We start from the raw sequence: 25133 nt of genomic DNA, 5'->3' as shown, positions 1-25133 counted from the left end.
ACGTATGGTGGATGCCACCAATACCCACAATGCAGTTTTACACTAATTGGAAACCTTTGAGTATTTACAAGACAGCTCCAGAGGGTAGCTAAGAATTCCCTCCCCAACATCAACCAGGCCAGTATTTTTGTCTGATCTGTGTTTATGTGGAAAAAAAAAATCAATCTCAGTATTCCGGTAACTATCTTCCTCCACTTTGAAGTTGAAGCAGAGTGATTCCTGTGGATGACTTTCAAGGTAATTTAAGGCAGCTTGGCTCTGCTATTGGGAGATTTATTTCTCGGTTTTATAGGTAAAGTGATATGAATGTTCCACCACACGGATTCTGTGATCTAAAATAAGCACAATATTTAATATGCGGCGTGGGATTCCTCCAGACATCCTTGGCCTGTGCTTATGTCAGAACGCCTGGCTGCCTCTAAAGGCCACCAAAAACTCCAAATAGTCTCATTTTGTCAGCTTATTTAAGGCATACCACTTTGGTTATGTGGGCACTGGGAAAGTGTCACAGAATGGTTGTAGATTTCATATGTTGGGTTTAATTTCTTAACTTACTAGGTCAAACCATAGGAGACATTACTGAGTAATTTACCTTTTCTCCTTTGGCACCAGGCAGCCCCGATGGGCCCTGTAAAGGCAAACAAAAGAGGATGTACAAATGTACAAAAATGCATGCACACAGGTAGAAACACAAACATGCACGCGCACTTTCAAAACACATGTGCAGTCATCTGCAAACACTGTGGGAGCCTCTATCCATTCAGATAAAATAAAAACTGTTGACACAGAGCTAACCACAGAAGCAAACAGCATGTAATTGGGAGGGATGACACAAGCCAAAGGAGATTTATTATACTTAGTAGCACTTCTGTGGTAAGAGGAGATTTGCTGTATAGCCGATTTGTACAATAAGTATTATGGGTTGACGCACCCTTGAGGCACAATCTTTCAGTATCTCAAAAGTCTCACTCATCAAGATAATGCTTAATCCTTTTTACTCTGCAAGGATCGGAAAGAAGCTGCATTGGTTTTGTGGAATTTGCATAATGCGATTTGAGTTACTAATTCTGATGAAGATCAGTTATGGAAGTAATGGTGTGTGCAGTGCTGTTTCCATTTTTGTTTGTTCTTGGGTTTGGTTGCAAGCTATGTCACTGTTACATGCTAATTTAGCCAAGTTGCATTGTTTCTTTTTAAGGATTTATAGAGGTTTCGTCCTGTTAAAAGGGAGTTTTTCTGTCCCACTGTCGCCAAGTTCTTGCTTATAGGGGGTTCATCTGATTCTTGGGGTTTTCTCTGTAGGAGCTTTAGCTTAAAAATATAAAGCACCCTGAGGCAACTGCTGTTGTGATTTGGCACTATATAAATAAATCTTTTATTCCTTCTTTCATACCATAGTGCTCTCTACAAGCAAAGCCAAGAAGGTCTTAAAAGGTGCTGCCCTGTCATTAGCACTTCCCGCTACGTGTTTCTTGAAGATGCAGTTATTTTAGCAGCAATACAGTAAAATACACTGTGCAGTTTCTGTAATTTTTTCCTGACTGAAAAGAAGACAACAATACACGAACATATTAGCTGTTTTTGGATTCCAAAAAGATGCTTCGAATCAGTGTGATGGATATGTTTTTCTGATAGTGCAAACGCACCTGTTTGCCTTCAGCCCCAAGACCTGGAGGTCCTGGTGGCCCCTGAGGGCCTGGTTCACCTTGACTGCCTTTTGCTCCCACGGGCATTTTGATATTAGCAGGTATCTGGCCAACCTCTGATGATTCGCACACACCGCACTCGCCCTAGGGAAAGCAAGGGAGTCAACGAGATGAGTTTTCATAATAACAATATTAAAGGATACAAAACCAACAAATACATCTGCACTTACCTTCTCACCCTTTTGGCCCGGAGAACTAACACCAGGCTGCCCTTGTTCTCCCTTAGAAAGCATAAATGTAAAATTAAAAAAAACTTGGAATAACGTAACATATAAAACAATATTACTGTAAAATTATACATGGTTATATAAACACTCAGTAAGAAGAAATGGAAGGGTTTTGGGGTGAAGAAACTCTAGCTGAAAACAATACCACTTGTTAAAGTCCACCTTGAGATATTTTTTATGAGATATAAAGCTTGGAAGATAGACTTAAAAGGTTTTTTACCTCAGTAGGAGACATGGAATATAGTGTCGTTCTTCTTTTAATAGCATGCATGCTGACATTAACAAACTTGGATGCTGAACATAGAGAATGAAGATTCCATACTCTTAACTTGTGCCAGGAAACATTGGGAGTTTATATGCTAATGCTACTTTTAATCTAAATCTCTGACTCCTGCAGCTGTGATGTATTACATTTAACTCATGTTAAACATTCACAGGTTAGGGCACAGTTCTCGCTCATTATATTGTGGGAAGTACATATTTATATTCAGTATATATTTTCATATTCTTGGCAGTTATTATCACCACTACAGCTACAGCTTTCATGTCAATTTCATGTGCTATTTTAGCATGCTAGCAGGGACACTAGGGTTTTAATTTAGCAAGATGGAAAGTGTGCTAATGTTCTGTTAGTGAGCCAAAAAGAGTATCAGAGTGTTACTTTGGTGAGCTTGAGAAAGTACAAACGTGTTAACGTGGCGAGATAGAAAGGGTGCAAACGTGTTAATTCAACAAACTAAAAAGAGTACCAAGGTGTTACTTTAGCGAGCTAGGAAAAGCACCAAAGTGGTACTCATAGACAGTAGAAAACATTAATCTACTAATCTTCTGAGGTGGAAAGATTAAGCCAACGCAGAAGAGCCTTAAACATGCTTTCTATCAGAAGGCCACCGAATGCCCATAGCTGTGGTTGCAAAAAGACATCTGGTCTTATAAAAGTCTATACTTTCTGTATTAACCTCTGTAAACACTTTCCTGATGGGTTAATGGGCTCAGTCACTCACTTTGGATTATATTGAATAAAAAGGTAAGTCTGACATATTTTTGGCAAAATATGTCAGGTTTTGACACATTTTCCTACCTTTTCACCTTTCTGTCCATCCTTGCCACTTGGGCCCCTTGATCCAGGTTTTCCCTGTCACGTGGGCAAATTTTATGATTTCAGTAAATCGGGATGTCATCCAAAAAATGATGTTTCAAAAGAACTGAATCCGAACTTACGGTCTTTCCATCAGCTCCTCTGCTGCCTGGATTACCCTGCAGTCGAGTGGAAGAAAAAAAATCACAATCTAAATTTTAAGAATTAATAAAAATGGATGGGTCTTTTCAATTGGTAATTCACATTTGAGAGTACAGACCCTACAGGCAGCCGTGTCCAAAAAAAAAAAAAAAAAAATTAAAAATTGGCTTTTGACTACCTAAGCTCTTCACTAATAAGTTTCCCACTGAGGAAAATCCCAATGGCAAACAGTCTGGGGCACTAAAATTAGTGCACTGCTGTGATTATCTTCCTCATGAAGTCTATTAAGAGCTTCACTCAGAAACCTACTGAGTGAGTTCCCCTTATGTAAGCCTTGTCTGCTATTGAGGTCACCTACTCTGTTCATGTTTCTTTTTGTGGGACTTACCTGCTCTCCTCTAAGACCAGCCGGCCCTACATCTCCCGGCTCCCCCTGTGTAGGAGAAAAAGTGGACAATATATCATTTTAATTAAGGTACTTATCAATGCTCACACATGCAAGCAAATATAGTGACAAAATCAGCAATAGGAGTATAGTCAAACAACCCAATTATCCACTCCGTTTAAATACCACTGCTTCCCCTTAGTAGCTCCAAAGTCTTCTTTTTGTTGTTGTTTTTAACTTTGTGTGCAATTTGCTTCTTATTGATCACCAGAATCACATTAATCCTTCCTAAAATAGGCTTACCCTCTCTCCTTTCTGCCCAATTCCAGCTTCTCCCTTCTCGCCTTTTTGCTGTTGGGTTTGGGTCATAACACCGGGGACAGAGTTAGAAAACTCTCCGAGAGTGGGGCACGCAGAACACGACTCTCCCTAAAGCACACAGACGGAGCAGGGAGGTTCAGAGTGGGTCACAGACTGCCTTGAACGAATAATCAGAACAGACTCATTTGGTTCTTTGACCCGGTCAAACAAGGTGCCAGTCATGGAAAAAATAAACCACATTAATAAGGTTAGAAACATTCTGGTGCTGCAAGACTTGTGCAAACAAGAAACTGTTTAGCCTCAAACATAAAAAAGACACAGCGCTGACCTTTTCGCCTTTGGTACCATCAGATCCTGGTTCTCCCTGCCAAAACATACAAAAAGACAACAGTCAAGAAGGCAAATTAGACAGAGCGCATCCTGACAAGCAGGCTTGCTTTGTCATGTCATGTCTCAGCATGGCGTTGGAAGCATTCTGGCCATTACAATTAGGCAGATATGGGAGTATGTCAGTCCTGCACATACATGCATTGGGAATCGACCCACTTAGATAGCCATGTGAAGGAGTGTTGAAAGTGTGTGCGTGCTGACTGTCGTCTCATTTGTTCCTTGCTTTGAGTTCAATACTGCTGGTTTGCTTGCATCTGCTTTAGGAGGGAGTCTTCTACAGTGCTGATGTTAGCATATCTGAATGTGTAGGAATGCAGATGAATAGGCCACGCTTCCACAGAATATGAATGAACCATAAGCTGTAAATGCATGAGGGGGGGGCTCAATACCTTCCGTCCTTCCTTGCCATCTGCACCTCGAAGACCCTGTTAAATACAGAGAAAAGGGAAGAGACGGGAAGAACAGGAATTATCTAGAAGCAAGAATGTTAGTTCAACTTTGTGAGAGTAAGGTCATATCTCCCCTCTCCCTCTCTGCTGCTCTACCTCGTTCTCCTTCTGCCCTAACCAGGTATGACAGACGGATACTGGCACTATTGGAAATCGTTGCACAGTGAATCTCATAAGGCTCGAGATTTATATTCTTTTTTTCCCACCACAAATCATTCTCTATTTCACCTGCTGGGGTAAGTGGGAAGATGCGGAATGAACAGAAAGAGAAACACAATGCACAGGGTGCCGAGTCCCCACTCACTAGAGAAACAGAGAGACGAGTTAAGATTACATTAAGAAAAAGCCCTTTGCCTTGGAGGATAAACTTTTGACAGCATATCACGCCTTCTCCCCTTGAGCTGCTGCAATACTGTGAGAATTACAAGGGCAAATAAAAGCCCAAGGTAGACATAAATGCCACACTTTCCCTCTGAATGATAAGAAAAATAAAATATACGCGTTATCAAAAAAAAAAAAGTGTGCTCAAGGTTCAATTGTCAGCTACAACTCTGACTGTGTCTACAACTCCACAATAAAGAAATGTAGCAAGATCGTAAAAAAATGGTAAACTTAACATTCCGGTCAAGCGCGCTACTTACAGGCGGTCCTCTCTCTCCTATCCCTGGTAATCCGGGCTCTCCTTTAGGGCCAGGTTTCCCTTGCAAAGCCACTGTGTTGCCTATGTCTGCAGGCAGCACTGGACACACTTCACATGGGTCACCCTGAAGATTTAACGCAAGTCAGACGTACAATCTGATGATGAGAGAGGACTCAGACAAAATGCATATAGATATTAAAGATAGTGTTTAAAAGATATACCTTCTCTCCTTTATATCCAGGTGGTCCTCTTGGACCCTTTGAAAACAGTCAAACATTCGACATAAGTTCGACTTATGTCCATCGGAAGCCCATCCATACATTACAGAATACTAATCAATGTTTTAAAAAGTCTCTCACTGGTTCTCCAGGGAATCCTTCTTCTCCCGAAGTTCCTTTATCCCCCTGTAAATATAAAAGCTGTTTTAACACATTTCCTTTTGCATTTGCTGGTCCTGGATGTGCAACTCATCAACTAACAACTTGCAAGCAGGATTTGCATAAAGCACTGGGACAGGACCTTGAGTAGCCTCAAAACCACTGCATTTACATTATTACATTGCAAAAACATTGCATTTTGCTAACTAGCCTATTCAAAGCCATGATACTTAGCCAGGTATCATAGTTTCAACTATTTATTAATTATGTGTACTAACCATTTCAGTTGTTTGTCCATTAATTTAAGCAAACTTTTATATCACTTGCTTAAAAAGTAGCCATTTCAACTATCTGGCTAATACTTTAACTTTTAGCTAATAGTTTCAAGTTTTCATTTATTAATTAGGTAGATATTTCACCCATTTTTATCATTTGTTCTTTTTAGTTAAACATTTATACCTTACTTTTAGCAAACTATTTGAAATATTTAGTTAGCTAACTAGTACCTATTTATTTAGGGTTTTTTTTAGGGTTAATTGTTTCGACTAATTCAAGTTACTTTCAACTTTTCAAACTCTTTACTACCAGTTACCCCCCTTCTTAACAAGTATCTTCTTAACAAATACATGCACATATCTTTTAAATTTATTAATTTACAAGTTAGTGAATGCTAATGCTAATGGTAATAGTAGCTGGAGTGGTACCTTCCGAGATACAAAGACACTCGAGTGCCACGGCCTTGAATGCTTCATATATTAAAGCAAAAGGGACATCTTTATTATAATATCCCTAAGAGCATTATAATAACAATAATAATTCATTTTCCAAAATGTAAGCTTACCTTTTCTCCTTTTGCACCGCCGGGTTCTCCAGGAGGGCCCTGGGAACGAAAAAAAAGGAAATGAATCTTTTAAAATGCCCTTCCTAAGATGCTTTTAGACTTTAATCAGGAGCAATCTGATCAAAAGAAAGCATTCTGCCACATCCTGCCATGTATTTCTGAGAGCAATGGCTAAAAAAAAACAAAAAACCACACTTTGGTCAAATAGAAGCCATTTCTAAAATGAGGATAAGGACATTAAGATAATCAGTGCAAGGACATTGTCCAATAATTGTGTATATCATTCTTCTGCTTTCTGTGACCAGTTCTTTAATTAAAAAGCGTACTCACTGGAGGACCTGGTTTTCCAATCCCTGGTAGGCCTGGAAGTCCCGGCCTTCCTGGCTCTCCAGCCAATCCTTCCGGACCTACCATACCAGGGACACCCTGGGAAACAATTTCAAAACATATTTATTAAATGCAAACTGGACTGCAAGAATGTGACAGGTTAATTGTAGACGTGATGCAGACAGACCTTCTGTCCCTTGGGGCCGACCACACAGGCCGATCCTGCTCGACCCTGGGAAAAGGCGACAGACAAAAAGAGAATTGCCATCATCAGTGCCAACTCCGAATAATCAAACAAACTGTGTTGAAATTTATCTGCAAAATGTCTTCATAAATTGTTAAAGACACTTGTTTTCCCCCATTTGTCTGATGTTCCTTGTCTGAGAAATAAGAAAAAACGGGAGAAATGTAGAGACTGTAAGATGTATCATCTTCAGTGGTGCATACGTAATATTTTCTCCTTGCCTGATTCAAGTCACATCAACCGCACATTCATATTCACAATGTCAGATGGATGGGAGACTTAAGAAAATCTATCCTCCACCAAATCCATCTGGCCACAACAAGCACTTAGCCCGGTGAACGTGAGTGCGCGTCTGACGCTGAAACCAGGGGAATATCTCAGAGCACACACATGTCGTAATTTGTTCCTCAAAACTTTTCATGCGTCTACATGATCACTGCACTGAACAGGGAAGATTAAAAGGTTTAAGTCTTCCTGAATAGACGCCCGCCTGTGTGAGAGACGAACAGCACAGTCAATGAGGCAGCATTGATTGTGCAAGCTTTGTTGCTCTAGCCTAATCTAACAGGCATTAACAGGCCGACTTAACACAATGGGAGAGAGAGAGGAGGGGGGGATAAATATCAATGGGCGCCTGAGCTTAAATAGTAATACCGTATGAGTTTACTGAATATCCGCTCCAGCTTGATAAAAGTGGCTGCATAAGTGGATGTGCGTGAATGTATTAGTATGTTTGTGAGTGTGCACTCATGTTTGTGCTATTGAAAATGTAGATTGAAAGCTAACCTCTAAATTTCAAGCCTGAAAGGTACTTTGGCTGATTCTAACGCTCTAATTCGAAAGCAAAAAGAAGTAAAACCAACGAATACAAAAGCACCTACATCCTTTCCTGGGGTGCCTGTCAGACCCTGTGGACCCCTCTCACCCTTCTGACCTTTGTCTCCCTGGAGAATCAGAGGGGGGTGAGGAATGAAAAAGCAAGAGGTTAGACTTTAATTAGATGATCATTAAAAAGTCATATCTTTATTATTCATCACCAAAAGTTTCTTAAGCTCTTCACCTTGTACCCAGCTGCTTCGCCCCAGTTGGCAGGGGTCGCCTGTGGAGAGAGCGAATGGAGACAAGGCCCAGATCAATGACCTGGCTCTAAAGAAACTCTAAACAGCCACACACACCACTGGAGCATAGCAAAACAACACAGTGACCAGTTGGCAACCGGTAAGGGCTACCAGCAGGGGCCATATGCCCAATTTGGACACACACAAACAAACAACTTGAGAAACAGGAGCACATTATAGAGCAGCAGTCTGAATGGCTCTACATGGTGCATATTAATCAGACGCAACTCACTGTTGAGAATCTAAATTTAATATAGAAACAGAGACCCGGGGGTTGGTTTCACAAAGCAAAGATGGATTTTGTGGATGGATTAGATCAAACTAATTCAAATTCTTCATCTGCTGCACAAAACACGTTAGACCTTGACTATCTTAAGCAGGAATGTGTTGTAATAAATACTGGATCAATTAAGACTTCTCAACAACAACATGAAAAAATAAAGTGCTGACTGAGTGATCACACCCAACCAAGTAACACAGATGGAACTAAGAAGAAAAAAATGTGCTTTTTGAGAGATAAACAGTGGAAAATGTGACATCAGATCAGAATGAAACGGTCTACTTCCTGCCTAATCTTGTGAATTCATGATGTGGTTTGCAGAGAAGGCACTGGCAAAATATGTGTGAATAAATGTAAAAGTAGTGCTACTGGTGTTTATGTTTCTTAAACCTAAAATACACCCGATTTTATTTTATTCTCTTCTGCCCTGTTGGGTGCTGGTGATAGTCTGAGTCTTAAGGTTGGCTAGCCTAAAGGTAGGCAGTCAAGTCAGTCTTTATATTTGTGCAATGCTCTAACTTTCTGCATTCACCGGTGGCCACGAATCGCGGCTAGTGACCGAAAGAGTGAGCCCACAAATGTCAAGAGTGAGAGACAAATGTCAGAAATTTGTTTCTTCGGGGGTTCCTGGGCTCAACCTCGGAGGAGGGGTGAGGAACTCAGTCATCCCGGGGGGCTGCTCAAAATAGAGCCACTTCTCCTCTGCATTGAAAGGAACCGGTCCAGGTGGTTCGGGCATCTGGCCAGGATGCCGCCTGGATTTCAGGCATGACCACCCAGGAGGAAACCCCAGGGCAGACCTGGGACAAGATGGAGAGATTATGTCTTTCAGCTGGTGTGGTAATGCCTTTCTATACCTCTATGAGAGGTGGAGGCAGTGGCCGTGGAGAAGGGAGGTCTGGGCGATTCTGATTAGAATGCTGCCCCCTTGACACGAAGCCAGCTAAGCGGTAGAAAATGGATTGATGGGTCTGACCTGCTTCAGACAAATCGAGGATAAAATTTAAAGCTGATCTAACCCTTTAAACTAGTCAAATCTACCCTGTGAGAAACCAAGCCCCTGCATATATACTTTCATGCAAATTCGGTGAGTCACTCACCAAGTAAATAAACATACAAAGCACACCATCATTCCCACTGCATAATTAATACTGGGAAAAGGATGCTGGAAAATGAGGTTTCGAATAAAGCTCAAACTAAATAGCTGGGGGGTTAGCAGGGCAGTGGAAGGTGCTGCTGTAACCTGTAGCAGAATATTGGCACTCACCGACTCGCCTTTCTCTCCCTTCTGCCCCTTGGGTCCTTCTGTGCACTGAGGTTAGAGACACTTGGTTGGCATGTATAATCACAGACCACTATTGGCCAAAATTTCAGGCTCACCGCACTGCATGCCATATAACTAAAAAAACCAACCGAAATAACAATGCCTTTCCACAAAGCGTGGCGTGGGGTGAGTGTGACACACAATGGAAAAGTAACTTACTGGACCTGAATGGGAGCCAGAACAGTCATCACCCTGAAAATAGAGAGAGGTAGAGAAAGAACAATGATGGCAATGAACAATGATGTGGGTGATGAATAGAATCAGTGAACACCGAACAATGCGTACCACCTAGATGGTAATTGGTCAACAGCCTGCATCGTATTGGACTACAGCAATATCAAAGCGCCAAAGCAGGCATGTCTAGGCACAAGCAATCGCATCGCTCATACCTCTGATATTAGTCTTACTACACCAACCCCCCCCCAAAAAAACCACACACATATTTGTATGTCAGTATTCTTTGTTGTAATCCCTCATACTCACCCGGTCCCCTTTTTCCCCTTTCAACCCGGCAACCCCACCGAAGTTTACAACCTGCAAAACACAAAAATGCTCAGTCACCCAGCAGCCTGATTTTACACCACTTTAAATAGAAAGAAAGAGAAAGTAAAGATCAGAGATCCTTACATTTTCTTCCCTATTCAGGAGTAAACACCCCCCACACTACAGACACAGAGAAACAGAGATTTATTATTATATGAGTTTAACATCCACTGAAGGACCTGCTGTGTGCCTGAATAAGAGATGCATGTTGCAGCGCCACTTGTCACCTGGCAGTGGCACTGTTGCACAAAAACAAATCGAATTCTGCTCTACAGTATGCAGTCAAAGGGAAGGAGAGGTGGGCACACACGTGTACACACACACACACACACATCTCCCATGGGAGATGGAGATCAATAGGAATGTCTGATTCCCACAGCACAGGAGTGAGCAGACCAGCTGCTCATCACAGGAGGGCACACACACGCCTGCGCACAAACACTCGCGTGCGCACACACAGGCACATGCATAGGAAATAAGGATTACCATTATAAATAACTGAAGCATTTTTAGCAGAAGCGAGTAATTAAAGCCAAATCCCCAGTCCTGTGTTTCTGGGAGCCTTGCCTTCATATTAACAGAAGGTTTGCATATAGGCTGAAGCTGTGACTGTGCTGTGAAGAGGGCTGTAACAGCACAGAGACAATGTGTAATTCTCCCACTTCTCTCTTTTTTTCCCCCTTTTCATTTCTTTTTTTCTCTTTTTTTGCTTTTCCACCCTCACGCACTCACTCGCTCACTCTTAGCAGCTACAAATCTATCAATGGCTGGCTAGACCAGCTGCAGTGACGAGTCACTCTTTCCAAGCTCTCTTCTGTGAGTGTGGGCTTAGTCAAGACCTTTTATACATCTACTTAAACCTTCAGCAGCCTGTTTTTTGTTGTTTGTTCTCCACATTTCTCAAAGTTGGAAAGAAAAGTGTAAGAGCAAAATGTACTACTGAATATCGCTTTAATTCAAATCACTTTGCTGGATTTGCTGTCAAATCCAAAACTGTGAAACAAAGCTTTGGCATGTATACTATGCTTGGCATTGAGATTCCTAGACTTTCTTTCTTAATGGCAATAAGATAAGTATGAGCCTTATAAGCAGTGCAAATCATTGAATTACAGTAACAAATAACATACCTATCGACAGAGCCAGTGCTGTCAGTGCACTTTGATTACTGATTCATTGCAACAAATAACACTACACATTAATTTCCCCAATTGAAGCTGCTGTTCTTTTAGCTTCATTTCGCAAATAAGCAGCCAAATACTGTTAAAATGTTTCTTTTGTTTGTTGAGAGAGGGGAAAAAAAGAAAAATCCCTGACGCATCTGCAATGTGTCTGCCTCCCTCCAACTCCTTGGCATGCAGCTGTGTGCTTGTGGAATGGGTCCAATCCTGTGTCAGTCAGTCAGCTAACACGTTGGCGGAGAGGACAGCTTTTGCATTGTGGAAGTATTCACATTTTATTGTGTGCAGGGTTGATATCAAGTGTTTGCTAGGTGATACTTCACATTTTGAAGATGCACATGCAGGCTAAGGACATCTGTGTGGGCGTGGCTAGTTGAGAAAGTTCAGCTCAAAAATTGCAATGGCTAGCTTTTAGCTAAACATGCAACTTAAATGAAAATTAGCATGCCCGTTGCTTGTTATGTGGTGGAAAGCTACTGTTATCAGCTCACTATGTAAAGAGAATGAGAATGTACACTAGGCTCTGTACCATGTAGAAGCTAAATGTGTTAGCAGTGTGAAATATGAAATGTAAATAATAAATAGGATGCAGTGATTTGGAAAGCTCATAAAGCCTCATTTTGTCACAACAGAACAGAAAATATATCACGTTTAAACTGAGACACTGAAATTGGCAGTTTCTCACATGTAAAATCCGCAGAGGTTCACCAATAGCAGTAGGCTGCTTCAGCAAATTGTGGAACGATTTCAGAATAATGTTCCTCCGCATAAAATTTTATGTAATATCATCAAAAGATTCCGAGATCTTTTGATGAAATCTCTGTGCACAGGGCCGAAAAACAAAATTAGATGGTCGGGATCTTTGGGTACTCAGGTGGCTCTGTGTTACAAATAGGCCCAATTCTGTCTGTGAACACAGTTCACTGTGCCATCCACAAATGCAGGTTCAAGCTCTAACATATGATGAAGAAGCCATATGTAAACATCACCCAGACACACTGCCATCTTTTCTGCGCCACAGATCTTTTGAAATGGACTAAGGCAAAGTGGGAAGCTGTTTTAAGCTGAGAAAAACCCCAATTTTAAATTGGTTTTAGAAAACATGGACATCTATGTAGTCCTCAGGACTAATCTGGCTTGTTATCAGCCCTCAGTTCAAAAACCTGCATCTCTGATGGTATGGAGGGCGCACTGTACTATTGGCTAAGCAGTTGGCAGCTTGCACATCTGGAAAGGCATCATTGATGCTGAAAGGAATATCCAGGTTTTAGAGCAACATATGCCCCCAACCAGGAGATATCTTTTTCAGGGAATGTCGTACATATTTCAGCAAGACAATGCTAAGCTGCTAAACTGCATCTCTTACACAACTTTGTAGTAAAAGATTCAAAGTAGACACCTCTGACCAACTGAAAGAATTTGGCAAAAATGCAAAGAAGACCCAGGACTGTTAAAGAGCTGGAATCATGTATCAGACAAGAACTAGTAAAACAAGAAGGAATACATGGCCCTGTCCCAACTTCTTTGAGTAGTTGCTGCCATTGTTACAAGATAAATATATATTCTTAGTGCTTATTTTCTGATTAGATTGTTTTATGTATTTTAATAATAAAGGCCTTTATAAACCAAGGCCAGATGTGAGAAAGAACTAGGTCAGAGGGTGACTGGTCGCCTTAGCAACCGAGGCTTTAGTAAGGGGAAGTTAAGAGACAGGAAGTTTAGTGCAGAGCTGCAGAGGCATATTAATAAAATACAGGAAACCAGATAGAAAAAGCGGAACTAAGTAACACACACACACACACACACACACACACATTAGTCAGACCAGAAGGAGTTGTTTTGATCGAACCTATGTGTGTCTGTGTGTGACGTATAGCAGAACTATATATACATATTTTGGCTGGCAATGCTTTTAGACCGGGGAGTGCGTGCTCGTGTCTACAGTTCTCCGTTTCCGGAAATGTACAGTAAAGATGATTTTTTGAGCTTTGACCACTCTGAGTCGGAAGTCTTTCTCTCTCGCTAAAAGAATTCAAAAGAACCAAATTTAATACCATCAAATTCAGAATGGCCTTATTTTTTTCTTGAAACGGTGCATTTTCTCAGCTTAAACATTTGATGTGTTTTCTGTGTTGTACTGTGAATCACACAGCATCCCAACTTTTGAGGTATTGGGGTTGTACTCTAATGAGTTACTTTTCGCAACACGTAATGATATGAAATAATGGATTACTTTTAAATGGCAAGAGTCTCGTATATCATCAAGTACTTTTCAAAGTCGAGTTTAGAAAACACTGCACAGGGCAACATTGGCATTACTTTACAGTCATGTTTCTGTTTTCTTGATGTTGGGCTCTGCCAACCCTTGGCTCATGATTCTTTAGCTGCTGAAGATTTCTCTATTTTCACCAACTTTGTCTTCTAGCTAAAATGCTCTGGATAACTGGATAATCATTGCAAGGAGAGAAACAACTCCCACTCACTGTCCTGTTACTTGTATATAAACTTTACTGAAAGTACAATGTTTTGGCCCTTAGACCTTTGTCGGGTATCTGGGAGACTATGAAACTGCCAGATACATTTGGTCAGCACTTCCTCGGGTGAGGCCAGAAAGTTGAATTTCCAGTAGAGTTAAGTATTACAAGTCAAAGTACATTACACAGGCGTTTTGTCTTCTCTTGCCTATGAATATTTCCTCCTACACTTCTGTTTTGAAGAAACTGACTGCATGAGCCTTTCCGTCAAAATGTTTCGATGAATACCTTAGTCGAAAGTTTCGATATCCCGCACAAAGCACACTCTCTTTTTGACATCGCCATCCCAAAACAGAGGCGCTCACTACTCATTACGCTAACCAGCACAGATCATAATCTATGAGCTTAAACATCTGAGAACACAGGCACCAACATTCTGTCAGGGAGCCTTTCTGGTACCACTTTTTGGCATTCCCTCTCTCCATCTGCCAGGTCTCGAGCCAGCGAACACTAATGCAAATCTACAAGTGTAAATAAATGTCGAACTAATTTCATATCGCGGGCCACATCCAGCCCATTTGATCTTATATGGACCAGATCAGTGAAACCTCCCCTTCCTGTCAATGTACAGAAATGTAACTATACCTTAAATCAATGAAAAATCCTAATATAAGAAAAAGAAGAGCGATTTCAACAGTATGTCTGACTTTTTCTACACGATAAAGAAATGCTGTAGAAAATAAAAGAAAACTTTTAGCATGACTAACTGGGCTTAAATTATAAAACATAAATGTGCCCATCCAGTGGGCCAGATTGGAGTCTTCACCAGGCCAATTCTGGCCCCTGAGCCTTATATTTGACACCCCCTATCATAGAGGAACCTTTCATGAAAACCTGCAGCTTGGCGATGCTGAGCATTTTGACTGACATGCCCAAGAAAGCACTCGTATAAGAGGAACAAACTATAAAAGAATAGATGAAAAAGAATGACATCAAGATTGCGACGAAAACGAGTTTCTAACTGAGCTTTGGGATTGTGACGCACAAGTCAAATCAATCCTTTATTCACATCATTTATGAAAATAATCATACTAATTCATACGCCTGTTTGGTGCATTTGTTGGCATCAGCGATGCATAATATCTCCTAATATTATCAATAGATTCCTATGGGTCGCACGATCATTTTTTACTTTTGAATAAAACAGCTGCCTGTATAATTTGACCAAATTACATTGGTAGCACAAACGAAAAACTCACTTTTGTTTCCTTGAAAGTGTGTGTGTGTGTGTGTGTGCCCCCAGCGGCAGGGCAAGCTGCGTGTTCCAACCCAGGTAATAACCTACATTGAGGAAGTCAGCGGAGGCGGCAGCCCGCATTAGTAAGCACACACCGGAGCAACATAATGAAGCGTCTGGAGTTTTGTATTCTATTTGTGAACAGAACATGCCTATTGTAGGTGAATGACAAAATTAATAGGCAGAAGCAACTCCCAACTGAGACCCAGCGAATAATGAGGTGTAAATCAGTCTTCAGTCAGTCAGCAAGCTGTGAGAATGTGTGGAGGCAGGAGGAAACAGTCCCATGCACAACACACATATACGCAGCCTGCACACACATATACACAGACACACACACATGGCCTGCATATTGTTTTCGGGTTTCTGTTTCAATAGCATATAAATGCCGAAAGACTTGTTATCCATGCATATGGTTGATATTTCTGGTTCAGATTGCAGAATGCACTGGGGTCAAAGGAAGGGTACATCCTGGGCTGCCAATAAGTTCTTAGCGATTCCTCCCTAATCTGATTTTGTTTTTCTTTTAATGAATTCCTAAAGAAAGCCAGAATACAAATGCAGAACATGTCAGCTTCACTTTTTGAACCCAGAGCTCTCTTCCGTTGAGGCGACCATCTTATGCAACAAGTGCGCAGTGTGGTTAGAAATTCAGTACTGTAAAACCGTAAAACCACATGTGCTTTGTGTGTATGCGAGGCTTACTTTTTCTGCAAGATCCTTGGATGCAAAAATCTCCTGTTGGCAGAAAAGAAGAAAAGAAAGCAAAGAAAGAAAACGTCAGGCACTTTTGTTTTCTTCAATTCATATTTGAGCATGACCATGACCACCATGATTTTCACCTTAATGACTTGATTAGCTAATATTAGGCCATATTGACTCAAACAGATTAGCATTTTGGCGCTGGTGTGATAACATTCTTACCAGAGCCTGATTTCCTTCTCAAATTTGTTTAATCTACATTATTATTATGGTATGTTTCTAGTTCCTTTTAATCCCTGTGCTTTGTTGCTATAAGTAACCAAATGCCCTCAAAAATCACAGGGCTCTACATCATATGACATTTTTTCTTTTTAGAGGCAGCATAGAGAAGCTTCTGTTTTCCTATTGCTTGTCCGGCGCATCCCCGTAAATTTTTGTTACCATTACAATTCATTGCATCAGAAGAAGAACAAAGGAAGATGGAATAAGGGCCATCTTGGTTGCACACATGGGTCATTATTCTTTATTCTTTATTTTTGGTTTTTATGAAAAAGAAAAGGAGATGAAAGAAGATGAGTAAAGTGAGAGAGAAAGCAAACGCTGTAACTCTGGAGCCTTGGGGTAAGTAAAGAGATGGACCCTGCTGTGCACAGTATAAAAAAAAGTCAGACAAAATAAATAAATAAGTAAAAACAGCCAACAAAAGAGGGATAGAGGAAGCACAGAACGCTGAGCGGAAACAACCTGTTCCAAGATGGAAAGTTGGGAGGTGAACAATAAGAAAGCATGTCAGCAAAGGGAAGGGGGGAGAAGTCATTTTTACAGCTGGTGTTGGACCTCATCATAAAAAGTCCAAGAGATACACGATGGGGCCCTGGAAACGAAACACAAAGGACTATTGAGTCTATTGAGGACTAGACGACCTTTCGGGGGTTCTGGGTTGAAAGCAAGAAAAAGAGGTTTCCAGTGGTCAGAGATAAGAAACACTGAGGGGGAGATTTGTTATACTTCAGAAAGGCAGTACCTGCTGTGACCCCATGCCTGTGTGGGTTCACTCCAGGCACTCTGGCTTCCTTTCCCAGTCAAGATATATTAGGTGTGGAGGTGTGGTGAGTTTACCCAGCATTATGCATAAGGGTAAGGGTGGATGGGTTGATCTTTTCGCAAGCTGAGATTCAGGTAGATATAAGGACATAATCGGGATATTATTTTTTTTAAAATTAACTGGTCATTACAAAGTCTTAAAGCTCGCTAAATACAAAACCAAATGACATATTACACCATGTCATTATTTATTTCATGAAAATAAACAATAATGTACAATAATGTTATAGAAGCAACTGTTGCTGGGCAGCAGTCTTTAAAGGGTTATAAGCAAATTTCCAAACAATTTGACATCCATGATTCTAAAGTGAGAGAGCATTCCCAAGTGAAAAAAATTCCCATCTTCCAAGGAGTGATCATCACACTAACTTCACCCCAAAGTCAGGCATTGCTCAACGAAGCTCCAATAGCCAAAGAGCTACAGTCCACAGGCCTCAGTTAGCATGTGTAATGTTAAAGTTCGAAAAAGACTTAACACGTATAGCATGTTTGGAAGGGTTGCAAGGAGAAAGCATCTCTCTTACAGGAGCATATCAACATGGCTTAGGTTGCAAAGTTGCATCTAAAACAACCACAAGACTTTTGGAATAATGTCCTTTGGATAGATGAGAACAAAGTGGACATGTTTGGCCATAATGCAAAGCACTTTGTTTGGTGAAACTCAAATGTCAGTACTAACACCTCTTACCAACTGTCAAGCATGGTGATGGAGGCGTGACGATTTGGGCTCTAGACACCTTACAGTCAGTGAGTCAGCTAAAGCTTTGCTGAAATTAGAAACTAGACAATGATCCCAAGCACAGCAGCCAATCTACAACAGAATGGCTGAAAAAGAAAAGAATCAAGGTCTAGCAACGATCCAGTCAAAGTCTAGACTTCAACCTGATTGAAATGCTGTGGTGAGATGTTAAGAGAGCTGTACATTAAAAAATGCCCACAAATGTCAATGAACTGAATCACGATTGTAAAGAAGAGTGGGACTAAATTCCACAGCATTGTGTTAAGTTATACAAAAAGCCGATTAGTTCAATATACTGCTAAATGTGGTTCTAGAAGGTACAGAATCAGGGGTTTACTTAGTTTTTCATGCACTGCATCTGCATTTTGGCTCAGTTTTTGTTAAATAAACAATGACATGTGCAATACTGTTGTTGTTTATTTCATGCTGTATTTAACTAATCTTAAGAGCTATATTATTTTTTAATACGCCTTGATATATAAAAGAAGGCGACTGTCTTTTTATCCTTACCGCATAATGAAAGAGGCATTCCAGTATATAGATTTGGACAGTTCTTGGATGAGTTTTGTGTTAAATATTTCATTCCACATGCATGAAGAGTTGGAACAAGCTGAGCTAAAGCAAATATATGCATAAATCAGATGTGAGGTAGGGAAGGAACAGAATTTTTTTCAATTTTTTAAATTCTTTTTAAGTTTTGCTTAAAAAACAAACAAACATAATGATCATAAGAAATGCTCACTTTGATGATCTAAGCTGAGTTTCTTTCAATAGCTTTATATTCATATTATGCCTCTGTTACCTGAAATCTTTGTCCAGTCTTTGTCCTTAAAAAGCACATAAACACACCAAAAAATAGGCCAAAAGCTACACAGAAAGCAATTCGGCCATCAACGGTTTTTGTCACAAAAGGCTGAGCCATGCTAAGTGCTAAGTGACATAACTTTGCAGGTCCCTCTAGAGCCACGGTGTACAACTTTTACTCCAGCCACTAAAACAACTTTCATGTTTAGAAGTAGTAGAAGGCTATTTGTAGATGAAAAAGAAAGGAATCTACATCTATAGAAGTTGTTTTTCGAGTCTCTTCACATATGCCAAGGTTAACTTGCTGTCTCTCTGTTAATCTAAGGTTAATGCTTGCTCTGGTATGCATCAATAAAATCTGGCTCACACACTGGAATCTTGGATTTCACAGTTTATTTAGTGTGTACAAAAGTGACGCACAGATGAAATTAGAATTACCAGTCTTTGCGCGCTATGCTACTATATTTAAAAAACAAAAAGAGTGAGAGAGGACGGGTACAGAAGAGATAAAAACATCAATCATAATAAGACTAAATGCCTTGTTACCTAAAAGCAGTCAGTCTACGAGAACTTATAAAAGCAGAAAAGGCGAGAAAGAGTGAAAGGTGAGGAAACCATCTATGGGACTGATTACTGTCTTGAAATCTGCCAGAGTTTAAAGTTAGCAACCCACAGGACAAACACCAGGCCCTAATGAATAGATAATTGGATACAGATCCCATTAATATGAATAATAAAACAGGCAGCTGTGAAAACAAAAATAAATTGCCTGTATGTTACTGGAAGAACTTCCACATATCAAGTGATATTAAAGCTTTTTGAAAAGTATTGTGACAATTTGAGGAAAAAATGGCTCCCATGTGTTGCATAAGGCTCTATTTGTCATGCGTTGGACACTGCTCACAGACACTTTGAACAATTGCTACCAGCAGACTTTACTGAACAGAAGTCATAGAAAATGACAAAATGATAAAGACTACTGCAGAGCAGAAAACATGTTGTCCATGGTGGAGCTTCAACGGAGAACAACAAAGCCATTTGGTACAAGTCCTGCTGGCCAGCGTTTGCTTGCCAGCAGGAGCATCTCAGACAACTCAAACTGCCTGAAGAACAAAGCTTTAGCCAAGTGTATGTCTGTGTTTGTCTGTGTTATTTCTATGCCTGATGGGAGGCGGGGGTGTGTGAGATAATTCACGATCCAAGAGACAAGGGTTTGGGTTTTTCCCCCCCCTTCATTTTGTTCCTAGAGTAAAGTGTTTGTCATTGGTATTAGAATTACTTGGGCATAAGAAGCGAATCTGCCGTGTACGGTAATTGGTGCATGTGTGTCTCCTTATAGTTTCCACATGACATCGATTCATTATCCTAATGTCCACCTGGAGGGCAAAATGAGGCTTTCCTCCATTTACTCTGCCATAGTTCTTCAGTAGCCAAATCGCATACATGTTTTCTTTGGTGGGTCATTTAAACTGACGCTCGACAAATAACATACATAGGTAGGAGAATAAGTGGAGGGATTTTCCTTTTCCACGTGATAAGTTCAAGTGGAAGTTAAGTTCCAGCAGGAACATCTTGTTGACTCTGTTTTTTTTCTTGGCTTTTTCTTCTTCTGAGAGGTGATTACAATATTTTCTGGACAGTAAGACGATACTAAAACAATGCTGACTTGTCATCTAAATCATCATTATGGTTAAATCTTGAATTAATGTTAGAAAATACAGTATAGAGTAGTAAGTGTAGAGTAGGTGGCAACAACAAGGTTGAAAAGTCATAAATTTATAGTTAAAGCTATTATCGTTTGGACTATTCCATTTCACCCCTCTCCCAATGGTGCATCCCATTTGTCCACTATTGAAAAGTCATTGATTTATAGTTGACATGGTATTTAAAAAAACCATGGTAAAGGACATTACTGCATCTCCTCTATAAATACATCAGATAAGGACTCACTTAGATTTTAATGCTTGAATTGTGCAGTGACACATACTGTAGATGTGTGAGTTTCACTATTAGACTCTTCTAAAGTGTCATTAACTGAAGTTTGCTTGCAAATATAACTTTGATGTCACGATTATGTACAGCAGAGCTCAAGAAAGAGAGAGAGCGCCAGAGAGCGCAAGAGGAAGACGGACTCACATTAACATACATTAAGTAAAAAAAACAAAAACAAAATCTGAACAAAGTATGCTCCTTTCATACTTTTTTCATATGTTTTATTCACTTTATGGTTTTGTAATGTCTTTTGTAGATGTGGCGATTACAAATGGTGGCATGGGACAGTCTGAGAAATCTCCTTGAGAGACAGTGTAGGAGTGAATTCACTAAAACCTATTTTAAACTAATGTTGATTTAATAAATTAAATACATTTGTACAAGTAGTACAACATTTTGAAATATTATCAGTAACTTGCTATTCTTGCATCAGTTGAAACACCACTGAAGTCCTGTTGATCTTTAGTAGTGGTGTCCACATGGTTTATAACTGCCAGGTCTGTGCTGCTGTTCTGTGATTATTGTGTAATTATTATTTTTTTATCTCTAAACAGCTAGAAATTTCTCGCTTTGTGTTTGTGCATCGGTAGTCTTACCTGGTTAAATGTGTTGTCCAACAGGTCGTTTTCAGCAGCACGGCGGCTCTTGGGAGCATCAGGAGGGCACTGCAAGAGAGCAAAGACAAGATTTAGATCGCTACGGTTTAAATTTCTGCTTTGGGTAGGATGTAAAATTTGGATAAAATCAAATTTTAAGAGACGTTTGGGATAAATCCCTTCTGATAAGAAGAGTTCACATTCAAATAACATAATAGTCACTGACTTTGTGCGTAGAAACAAAAAAATCTCTCTTATTTAGTTGCGTTTAAAGACGCTGCAACCTTCATGGGTGTGCGTATACAAATATGTATGTGCTCCTCCACTTCTCATTTCAAATTTAAACGCCGCTTGGAGGAGGCCCTGCAGCACACACGCCTTGAGCAAAGGAGAAGAGGTTTTCGTCTTCAAACCCTCTAATCAATTTTACAGGATCCAATCCCTCCTCCAGAGGCCTCTGCATTTTCAAACTTCTGGATGAGCTTCTCACCCTGTTTGTATCCCTCCCATGAATTCATCTGGTAATGAAAAAGCCACATATGCATGCACGAAACGACACGTAAGCACAGACAACCCTGGAGAATTGCTACAAAAAGTTGGGTGAATTTGTGAAATACCTTCAGCTTAAAAATAAACTCTGAACTGGCTGTTTGCAATTCTTTCCATGAACAACTGCTTGCTCAACACACTTTTATGGGGTTTTCAGTCCAATGAATCTGTTTTCTATTTGATAAGGTGCTTATCTGAAGTTTGCAAACAATAACTGCTCAAAAACACAGAAGAAAAGAGGTAGACAGGCAAGACAAAGACAAAGAACTATAAAAACAATGAAACAGAATAGAAAATGGCTTCTGGAAGGTGCGACAAGGAACGTGAATGATCGAAAACGGCTTTTAGTCACGCCTTAAGCTAATAATATTGGCAAATCACGTTTTATGCGCAAATAACCAAATGAAATTCTTGTCGATTAACATATTATAGATTCAAACAAAGTTTCTGGAGCAGAATTACGATAATAATCTTAGTCAAACAGCTGATGGAGTCCTATAAAAATACGGGCTTCCTGCATGCCATGATCTACAGCCAAGTTTTTTTCTTCCTTTCTGAGCACCAAAAATAAGTGGAAGGGGAAAAACAGCACAAAGCATTATAAAGACAAAGCATTGCCGATTAACAAAAAACCCCATAAAGCCTCAAGAGAAATTGCAGAGACTTTTTTTATGGTATTTAATTTGGATAATGCAGACTCAGCTTTTCTTGCAGCTGTTTAACAGTAAAAGCTATCCAACAGATTACTTTTACTGTCATGGAGCTGCGACAAGTGCTGAGTTACAGTCACTGGGGCTCAGTTCAGCTCAGCTTTAGTTTAACAAAAGTAAGAGTCTGCTCCAAATTTACATTCAGTCAGGTTTACAAAACAACACTATTTTACTTTATTTGAATTTTTAATGAACTTCGGGTTTAAACAAGCCAAAGACCTTCAAACAGAAATAACAGCATTATACTGCTAACACAACTTCGGCTCTTTGCGAGCATCTGCACAGACAGCATGCTAACTCAAAGCTAGCCAAGAACCCAGAATTCTGTTAAAGCTGAGTGTATGCTAACACCAGCCGAGCAGCCAGATCCTCATCTTCAACAGGTAACAAAAGCAGTGATGAACAGTCAGGCTTGCAGCCTCTATTTCTGTGGTGACTGCTTTAAAGTTTTTGTGCCCCAACACTGGTCTAATTCGATAGTGTAGAGTTAGGCTAGCTCTTTTGTGCGCTAAGCAGCTCTTTTTTATGCTAAAGTAGGGCATGCTGTAAAGTGCACGTAGACGCAGGAAGAAAGCAAAGAGTTTCCCAAAAAGCTAAACTTTTCATTTAAACTCTTTGCTATTAGTCTTTGCTTCAGACAAAGTTATAGTTGCTGGTAAAGAGAGTAAGGGTTTCCTCTCTCACCCGTGCCCCAGGTATTTCACAGCAGGCCTCGTGCATGGCGAGCGAGGGGTCGCAATACAGCACTGCCTGCTGAATATCCATCTGCAAAAAACAGAGACAGACAGAGAGAGAGAGAGAGGATAGTAAATACAGTGCTGGATGTGGCGGTGTCTAAGGGTACTTTGCTTTGTTTATTTTATTAAGAACATCAAGTGTAAATGAGGCAGTAAACATGGCTGAGAGTCAATTAATTTCTCATTAATGTAAAGCAATGGGAAATCACTTCATCAGATGCTTCCTGTGAATGTCTGCGGTTGCGTGAGAGTGTGCATGTGTTCCCCCCTGAACTGACGAAAGACCTTTTCTGTTTTCCCAGCTAGGCCGGTTAACCGATCATTAAATTAAGTGTCCGGATTACTGGATCTATTTAGCACTAATAGTCTCAATTCACTACATATATTCGCTTAGGTAGGCTTATGTTATTAAATCAGGACTCATTGAGATTGTCTTAAAGGAATGAATACCTTATGGGTGTAAAACACATGCACATACACATAAATATAAGCTTAAACGTCTATGATTTCAGTTGAAAGGCATTTATGGGAGGATGGTAGGGAATGTCTTTTTTCCTGGATAAATGCTTCGATAAAGTGGTGAAATTCTAAATGTCAGGGGTCTACTGTGTTATATTACTCAACTGTGCTCTAGGATGCCCTCATCTGTGGCACTAACCTCAACCTGGCTCATTCATAACGCCTCTGAAACAGTTTGTTCCTCATACAGAGAGACTAAAGGTCACCATATGCTCAAATAGTAACTTGAGATGACATTTACGTTGCAAACCTTAATCTTAATCAAAAGCTCTTCAACAGTCAAGACCGTGAAGTCAAGCGTGTGATATTTCTTTGCCTAATGTCCCTCTATTTTCCCAGTAGACCATTTTTAAAAGCATGAAATGGCCAAGCACTAGCTAAAAAAAACTCTACCCTTGGCAAACCTTGGGCTTTGCTTGCATTTGTATTGAATATTTTAGGGGAGTAAAAAAAAACCTAAATTTAACCTGTGATCGATACCTTCTATAAACAACAAGACTTCATTTTTTTGGGTGGAAAAAATGTTCCAATCTTGCTTAATTCACAACACTGAAACACGCTCAGGAGGCTCAAAAGGACAACTGCAAACTCTGGTAACTGGTGTGTTTTAATCTGGCTTCGAGTTCTGTCGACCACTTTATTTTAATCAATGTGCTGGCGGCAGATTGCACCGCTCTCGATTTGTTTTGCACCCAGCTTTGTGAAAGAAGCCTCACTGTTGAAATTGGGAGCACCTAAGTCACGCCACAGAAGAAAAAAAAACAGATCACGTCGCTCCATTTTCTGCATATTTATACACCGAGTTTGAGGACTGTTTTAAAATATGGCTAAGGCTTTCCACAGTCAGGCTCTCGGTTACTTTGCTGATATTTTAATCCCTATAGAGTCCTCTGGCAGAAGTCTCCTGGTTTTTTCCAGCCACTCACTTTGTTACTCGGGGTGAATGAGACCTTGCTGTTCGTGTCTCAGCATTGGAGCTTTCTGCCTGAGCATCCCAAGTAAATCAATAGCAGCTTTTAGGGTTCCGCTCTGTAAAACCAAGTGAGCACTGAATGTTTAGCCCAAATGTGGCCCTATTTTATGGGTCTCATTTGGTCTTAACTTATAACGCTGACTCAGATTGTCTAACTCTGCCAAAGGTCTGCCTGATATGGGCCAGATGTTAGATATGTTGCAACCATTTGTGACACATCTGGCCCACACACCATTTGATAGTGCCAGATTAGCTCTAAATGTATCTACTATCTAGGAAGTGTCTTTACTGAGGTTTTCCTGTTAACTATACATGTAAGTTTTTTATATCCTGTGTGTTTATGATTT

General features: G+C 40.3%; 1 protein-coding gene across 3 annotated transcripts in view; it reads right to left on the bottom strand.

Annotated features, from left to right (window-relative positions):
* col16a1 (collagen, type XVI, alpha 1) overlaps positions 1–25133 on the bottom strand; it is a 75427-nt gene that overhangs the window by 24746 nt on the left and 25548 nt on the right. For 2 of the 3 annotated variants that reach the window (XM_005453865.4, XM_005453868.4), the window contains exons 7-30: positions 23242–23322; positions 21299–21367; positions 16067–16099; positions 10497–10532; positions 10353–10403; positions 10029–10061; positions 9813–9857; positions 8208–8246; positions 8029–8091; positions 7091–7135; positions 6907–7002; positions 6577–6615; positions 5718–5762; positions 5580–5615; positions 5360–5482; positions 4659–4694; positions 4208–4243; positions 3862–3987; positions 3562–3606; positions 3155–3190; positions 3015–3068; positions 1877–1927; positions 1647–1790; positions 593–628 (exon numbers count right to left, since the gene is read on the bottom strand). In XM_005453865.4, the coding sequence (XP_005453922.1) occupies positions 593–628; positions 1647–1790; positions 1877–1927; positions 3015–3068; positions 3155–3190; positions 3562–3606; positions 3862–3987; positions 4208–4243; positions 4659–4694; positions 5360–5482; positions 5580–5615; positions 5718–5762; positions 6577–6615; positions 6907–7002; positions 7091–7135; positions 8029–8091; positions 8208–8246; positions 9813–9857; positions 10029–10061; positions 10353–10403; positions 10497–10532; positions 16067–16099; positions 21299–21367; positions 23242–23322 (1398 nt within the window). The remainder of the gene's footprint in view (positions 1–592; positions 629–1646; positions 1791–1876; positions 1928–3014; positions 3069–3154; positions 3191–3561; positions 3607–3861; positions 3988–4207; positions 4244–4658; positions 4695–5359; positions 5483–5579; positions 5616–5717; positions 5763–6576; positions 6616–6906; positions 7003–7090; positions 7136–8028; positions 8092–8207; positions 8247–9812; positions 9858–10028; positions 10062–10352; positions 10404–10496; positions 10533–16066; positions 16100–21298; positions 21368–23241; positions 23323–25133) is intronic. The other variant, XM_005453867.4, reaches the window with a different exon arrangement.

The sequence above is a fragment of the Oreochromis niloticus genome, linkage group LG22, assembly GCF_001858045.2.
Source record: "Oreochromis niloticus isolate F11D_XX linkage group LG22, O_niloticus_UMD_NMBU, whole genome shotgun sequence".
Taxonomy (NCBI): domain Eukaryota; kingdom Metazoa; phylum Chordata; class Actinopteri; order Cichliformes; family Cichlidae; genus Oreochromis; species Oreochromis niloticus.
The sequence above is the reverse complement of the archived record's forward strand: the minus strand, read 5'-3'. Positions and strand labels throughout refer to the sequence as shown.